Raw genomic sequence first — 7,271 nt, 5'->3', positions numbered from 1 at the left:
AGTGAGCTGAGATTCACAAACCGCGTTGAGAATATTCATGATAAAATAATATCTATGGAATAGTTCAGCTATTTGCATTCATTATGCTACTGTTAATGTTAGGTACCTGGTAGTAGAGCCTGACTGTAGGAGAAGACCTCTCATACAACGCTGGTTCAGGAGCCACTGGAGTGGGGACAGTGGTCTCCTGAGCGCAGTGGGGTAGGAGTGCCTGTTGGAGTATAGTCTCTGATGTGGAGGCAGAGATCCCTCCTGGGATGGCTGGACTGCAGGTGAGTGGAGACTGGAAGCAGCAGCAGACTTGACACACTGAAGATGAGAGATCACAGGAGCTGAAGCTGAAGGTGCAACAGCAAGTGGAAGCAGCAGGAACAAGCAGAGTCAGACAGTCCGAGTCGGCAGGTAACTTGGTACAGGTAATCACAGCAGGCAGAGGCAGAGTCGGTGAACAAGCAGAGGTTGGCAACGGTAGTAGATAAGACAGCAGAATGGTCAGGCAGGCCGGGTCGGGATAGGAGCAGGTCGGATGGTCAAACAAGCCGGGTCAAATCAGGTAGCAGACAATCAGATGCAGGTTCAAACAGAATCACAGAGCTGAGACGAAGCAACGATGTTCCCATGAAACAGGGAAGCTTTTATGTGCTTAGTGGCGCCAAACCGGCGCTAACGCGAACGCGCGCGCGCACGCACACACGCCGCGCGCCCGAGCGCCGCGCTGATGCACAGCAACAGCAGCAGCTTGATGCCGTGTCTGTACAGGGGCGCGCCGGCGCATAGGCGCATGCAAGTGCCCCGGTCTGGTGCTGGTAGATCCCTGACAGTTAATATACTCATGTAAAGCAATATATGACAGACATATCCCAACTGCTCATTAATGCATACTTTATTATGTGCATTTTTAACATATTTTGTATTTATGCAATACACTTTTGTTTTTCTAGATTTCTTACTTCTGTTTGGCATTTCTAATGAAAGTCCCATGGGCTTTGTCTATATGTATAGAAGGTATTGAAGTAGACCTTCCTGGACCTTACCCGCCATTTATTTTCTACATAATTGATAACTTTATATGGCACACAAAGATTGTGATATATAGCTAGGGCTGTACAATCTAAGAAGTATTATTTTAAAAGAGAAAACATGGACCTTTTTTTTTCCCCGACTCCTCACTATTTTTGTTTTTATAATCCTCATCTTTCTTCAGGTCGCTGGTTTCTTTCATATATTTTATTATGAACTTATAATGCCTTTGTCTTTCCTCTCTGGGATCCCCCATATGTATCACACGGAATTTGATGTCTTCCAAAACCTCAGTGAGGAATTCGATGATCTCTTCGTGTTTCTCTCTCACCACCGACTGGCACTCTGTGGTGTAATTTTCGATGGTGTATATCTTTTTTATCCCCATGTTTGTAAAGACGGACTTCATGGACTCCACTCCACCACTGTATTTGTGTGTCAGGACAATGTACGGGGTAATGCCTGGAACATCAACATGAAGGACTTCAGTAAAAAGTTCAAGCCGGTTCATGAACGAGAGGAGATAAAGAGGGGGATAGAGGAAAGCCAATTATCTGGGTGAAGAGAAGGGAGATAGCATAATTGCAGCCTTTTTCTAGATGAATAAGCTGAAATAGAGAAGCAAAAGAAAGAGATAGACAGAGGAAAGACAACCATTTTTTTTAGGAGCGTGTTAACACTCCTGTATTTTGACAGCTGCTGGTCTCATTCCAGCATTCTGGTTTTGGCTATCATGCATCCTTGTCTGACTGTCCACCTGCAAGCAGATTGATGTGGCCAGTCTCTGGGTGGAGACCAAAACTGATTTAAGCCAACCGAGCTTGCAGTCTCAGGTTTGTGATATTGTGTTTGTTACATGTGTTCCAAGCCCCCTTTATCTGTCCTGTTCTGCTAGATTGTATTCCCTTGTTGTCGACCTTGGATTTTATATCGACTATTCTCTGAACTCTGCCTGCCTTTTGACTACGGATTTACCCTGAGTATTCTGAACCTTGCCTGCCTTGTACATGGACCATCATTGTACCGGTTTGCTGTACTCAGTTTGCGCCTGTCTTGGCATGGTGGTCAGGCACTATAGTATTGTGTATAAGTCTTGGGGGCAACCAAGTGCTTGTAGGCCTGCTTGCCTCATTGGAAAAGGGGCTGCTATAGCTGAAGAACACAGAAACTTAAATTTAGGTGCCGCTCAGGTAGAGGGGTAAAGTAGCTGTGAGTGCAGACAGGGAAAGGCAGCTCATCCTAGCTCTGAGCTGCAGCAATGTCAAAGGAAGAGATCCATAACCAACACATCATGAAGCAGATCCATGTACATGAAATGAGATAAATGGCAGCCTCAGCTGGGACTCCAGCTAGGCCAAGCCCCCAATGTGTTTCGCTCCACCCCTTTGCAGCTTAACCATGGGAATAGAAGCTATAGAAGCATGCTATAGTGTCAGACCATCTCTGTTAGGGGTAAGCATGATGCCATTATGTAATGCTAGTATTTTTGCCTTTTACTGCCATGTAATGCTAAACAATGGACGATGCTATAAATTGGTATTTGGCTCCCTCTAGTGGTATAAATGTGAAAGAGACTTTGTTTATTTTTTATTTGAAGAGCATAGGGAAAGCCTTACAGGAAGTGACTTAATTACTTTGTGAAAGGACTCACCTACCCATCATGCTCACTCACCTACCCATGAACACTGAGTGACTGAATTGCATGCTGGATAGTTAATAAAAGGCCCAGAGCGGCCATTTTCTTTCTCTCCTGGACGCGTGGCCATCTTGCAGGGATCTGTGTGGGTGTCCCGAAGAGCGCGGCCTACAAAGTAGTCGCTCCGCTCCGCACTGACTCTGCCTTACATCACCGCATGCTGGAGCAGCATTGTGGTCGGATCGGGAAGGATCCAGAGACACCTGACGGAGGTAACTGAGGACTCCCGGTCATCTTGTGGAACAGAACCGCGTAACGGCGTGGCCGCATCAAACACACTGAGATCTTGCGGAGCGGAGGCATCCAGCTTTCCGGGCCTGGTGTGGTAAGAGGGCTGTCGCCCAACATTCTTTAATGCACTTTACACACTTCGACTCATCCAACAGAGTTGCTGGGACCTGCAGTCCCACAGGGAGGTCTCATGCAAATAGACTGAGTTCAAGCAGGCCTCAAGCATATACTTCACTGATAACTGACACTGTGTGGTTTAGAGACAACTATACCGGAGGCAGTTACAAGTGCGTTACACAACAAGAACAGTTTTCAATCATCAGTTTATATTACTTCTTTGCTTGTTAAACCCTTGGATTACAAACACTGCAGTATAATAGCTAGCAGAAGACAGAAGACCAGAGACTACATTCTTCACTAAAGGCCTTGTGTTCAGTCACAGTAACAAGGGACTGCGTCATAAAGCAGGGGGAGCTCTTGAGTAATTGTACTGCGCTGTGTTTGATAGCCTTGCATTATTGTGATAAGTGCAGCATGCTGGAAGTGGGAAGGTGCCCAGTGTCAAGGCATTGTCACTCTGAGCATCAGTCCCACTTGGAGACACTCCTGCAGGGGTCATCCAAGAAATCTTTACATATTAATAAGTTGTGAATATTCATCGTAATGTCTTATTATGTTTGTGTGACAATACAGTTATTGTAATGACCTTTTATACCAGTCTCAGTAAAATTACATTCTGGTTAATTACAATCAGTGTGAAGTGTTATTAATTATTCTACAGGTGGAACAACGGATACCCAGGTAATGGTAAAGGTGCATTATTGGTGTATTGTATATTGTGGGTTTGTCCTTTGTTGTTAAGCTTCACACCAACACTGTTTCAAAGCTGTGTCAAGTGGGTTGAGCCAATTTATTGGGGGTGGAAGAGCAGAGTACAGGCCCAATGAAATATCAGCAGCTCCTTAGGGGGTCAGTGCTACAATTATATAGGCAAAGAGGTGGGGGGAGATAGACTGAGGAAAGACATATATTATATAGACAGAGAGGTGAGAGAAGGAGATAGACAGAGGGAAGGTAGTCATTATAAAGACAGAGGAAAGGTAGTAATTATATAGATAGAGAGGAGAGAGAGGAGGGGATAGACAGAGGGAAGGTAGTCATTATATAGACAGAGGAAAGGTAGTCATTGTATAGATAGAGAGGAGAGAAAGGATGAGATAGACAAAGGGAAGGTAGTCATTATATAGGCAGAGGAAAGGTAGTCATTATATAGATAGAGAGGAGAGAAAGGAGGATAAAGACAGAGGAAAGGTAGTCATTAAATAGACAGAGAGGAGAGAGGAGAGAGGAGGAGATAGACAGAGGAAAAGTAGTCATTATATAGAGAGTAGAGAGAGGAGGAGATAAACAGAGGAAAGGCAGTAATTAAGTAGACAGAGAGGAGAGAGAAGAGGAGATAGACAGATGAAAGGCAGTCATTAAATAGACAGAGAGGAGAGCAGTGCTGGTACAAGGGGTGGGAAGAGAGGGAACTTACCCTGAGCGCAGTGTTAATTTGTGTGAAAAGGGGGCTCTGGGAGCATTAGATGATTCTCCTGCCTGGCAGATGGAAGTGGCGGTCATTCTCCTCCTGCTCTGTTCTAGCCGCTTCAACTATGGGATAACTGCATCGTGTTGCTCTCCTTCCCGGTGTTTGTTTAAGATAAGTTACTTTCACTTTGCTCCTCCGATCATTTTACCCCCTTCACCCCTCCACCCTCTGTCTGCTCATTTCTCACAGTACAATCCTGCAATTAGACTCTCCTTACACCGATCTTCCTGCCCATCTCCTCATTCACCTTATCTCTTCTGTTTTTCCTATGATCTCCGCTCTCCCCACAGCAAACCTCACTGCAGCCTCCCGATCTCAGAGCTGGACATGCTACAGGCACCCTTTCCATAAGACCCCTTTCACACTGGGGCCGTTCTGTAAGCAGCCTTATATAGTGTGGGGCGTGGACTTAGTCCCCCTGAGTCATGATTGGTTAAAGGCACCCTGCCTTTGGCCAATTATGGCTCTCAGCAGAGCGTGCTGTAGATTGGCCAAAGCATGCAGGTCAGGTGCATGCTTTGGCCAATCATCATACAGCAATGCACTGCTAACTCACAGTGCATTATGGGGCATTTTGCGGCGCTCGAATTTCCCATGAACGCCCCTTAAAATTCGCTGTTCGGTGAACAGGTGAACACCCGATGTACGATGGGAACTTACGTTCCCCTCGAACATCGAGTTCCTCCCTAGTCATTATATAGAGAGGAGAGAGGGGGGGAGATAGATGGAGAAATAACAGTCATTATATAGACAGAAAGGAAAGAGGAGGAGATAGACAGAGGAAAGACTACCATTACATGAACAAAGAGGAGAGGAAAAACAACAACCACCTAAAAAAAACAAATACCAGTTAGTTCACGTGCCGTGTTCAGCAGTTCTCTGTACGTCTCAGCTTCCTTTTGGATATTGTTTCTTACACTGAAAAAAAAAAATTTATTACAAATTCCCTATATGCATTGCTAATTTTTGTTGTGTGTTTTTGTGTGGGACCTCAGGGATTGCCTCTAATGTCGCATACACACGAGCGGACTTTCCGGCAGGAAACGTCCGACGGAACGATTCCGTCGGACATTCCGATCGTGTGTGGGCTTCATCGCACCTTTTCTGTCGAAAATTCAGACGGACCTTAGAAATAGAACATGTTTCAAATCTTTCCGACGGACTCCAAGCCTATCAAACAAATCGTTCGTCTGTATTCTATTCCGACGGACCAAAAAGGACGCAAGGGCAGCTATTGGCTACTGGCTATCGAACTTCCTTGTCTAGTCCGGTCGTACGTCATCATGTTAGAAACTATCAGACTTTGGTGTGATCGTGTGTAAGCAAGTCCGTTTCGTCGGAACTCCGTCAAAAAGTCCTTTGGAGTTCAGTCCGACGAGAAGTCTGCTCATGTGTACGCGTCATAATATGGCCTCAAGCTATCTTAGACCTCTGAATTAAGTCAGATTTCCTGGGTGTTTTGTATACAAGCATGTATAATATTTTATTTTAATATATTATTTTATTTTATTCATATCAGCATACTTAGAAATATGTGCTTGGTTGCTTGTTTAAACGGAAAGTATATGTTTATTATTTTACAAGTGATCATATTGTAGTGAATGCGGTCTCATCGTATGCCCTTCTGAATGCTGATATTACTGATATACCCAGTGTAGAAGGTGATTTACAACTTTTTTGTGTGATAGGAAACTGATCCATACTCTCCATATCCTGGCTTCACACCCCAGAGATAATTGCTATAATCTAGAGCCCTTTCTCTGACATACTGTACAGTATCTTCAGTGGTTTGCACAACCCACAAGGGTAAGGGTTTGTAAGGGTTTGCAACCACTTTAAGTGCAATGGAAAGGGGAAGGATTTAATGGTCTGAGCTGCAGATAATCTTGTAATTGCTTCCTTTTTTTATCCCACTCCCATTCTGTTCTGTTGCTGGATTTTCCCAAAAGAGTTCACCTTTGGTCGAACATAAGAAAAATGTAAATACACAGGCTGCTAATATATCTGATTACGGGTTTGTCTGCCGTTCCCCACTTTGTCACAAACACCCCATAGTACATTTTTAGTTCTTACCTGTGTATAAGAATTGGGACAATTAAATCCTGTAAACTGTCCTCATTATTCAATTCAGCCCACATTCTGTCCACATTTTTATTAAAGTCTTCAACCCATTCCACCTCCTGGTTTACCTTCAGCAAATTTCCTGAAAAATATAGGAAACGTTATTGAAAGGTTAGAGAAACTGTAATCTTTACTTTCCATCTCCTCCTCGATCAGATTTCACCTTTTAGGCATTGAGAATAATGTCTGAGAGATGAATCCTCCAAATTTCCTGCAGTTACATGTCATGTTCTGGTGCCAGGTGCTGGCACAGTGAGGAGGAGTGACCTCCTGCCTAATGGTACCTGTATGGTTCCACCTTCCCAGTGGCACCAACTGTGGGGAATATTCTTCCTTCCAATGACACCAATGATTGAGAATATTTTCATCTCTGATCAATGGTGCAATGTTTTCCTTACCATTGATACCAATGTTGGGGTATTATTCTTCCTCCCATGGACTGTCATCTGTTAGGGGGAACATGTTGGGGTATTCTTCCTTCCATGGACTGTCATCTGTTAGGGGGAACATGTTGGGGTATTATTCTTCCTTCCATGGATCTGTTAGGGGGAACATGTTGGGGTATTCTTCCTTCCATGGACTGTCATCTGTTTAGAGGGAACATGTTGGGGT

General features: G+C 44.4%; 1 protein-coding gene across 1 annotated transcript in view; it reads right to left on the bottom strand.

The window, feature by feature from the left end:
• Positions 1-865: 865 nt before the first annotated feature.
• The window catches only part of LOC141148165 (uncharacterized), a 39,895-nt gene continuing 33,489 nt past the window's right edge, over positions 866-7,271 (bottom strand). The window contains exons 3-5 of the mRNA XM_073635351.1: positions 6,612-6,741; positions 5,386-5,456; positions 866-1,482 (exon numbers count right to left, since the gene is read on the bottom strand). Coding sequence (XP_073491452.1) covers positions 1,127-1,482; positions 5,386-5,456; positions 6,612-6,741 — 557 coding nt within the window. The 3' untranslated portion in view covers positions 866-1,126. The remainder of the gene's footprint in view (positions 1,483-5,385; positions 5,457-6,611; positions 6,742-7,271) is intronic.

This window comes from Aquarana catesbeiana, linkage group LG06 (assembly GCF_042186555.1).
Source record: "Aquarana catesbeiana isolate 2022-GZ linkage group LG06, ASM4218655v1, whole genome shotgun sequence".
Lineage (NCBI taxonomy): Eukaryota > Metazoa > Chordata > Amphibia > Anura > Ranidae > Aquarana > Aquarana catesbeiana.
This window is presented reverse-complemented; position numbering and strand designations above follow the sequence as displayed.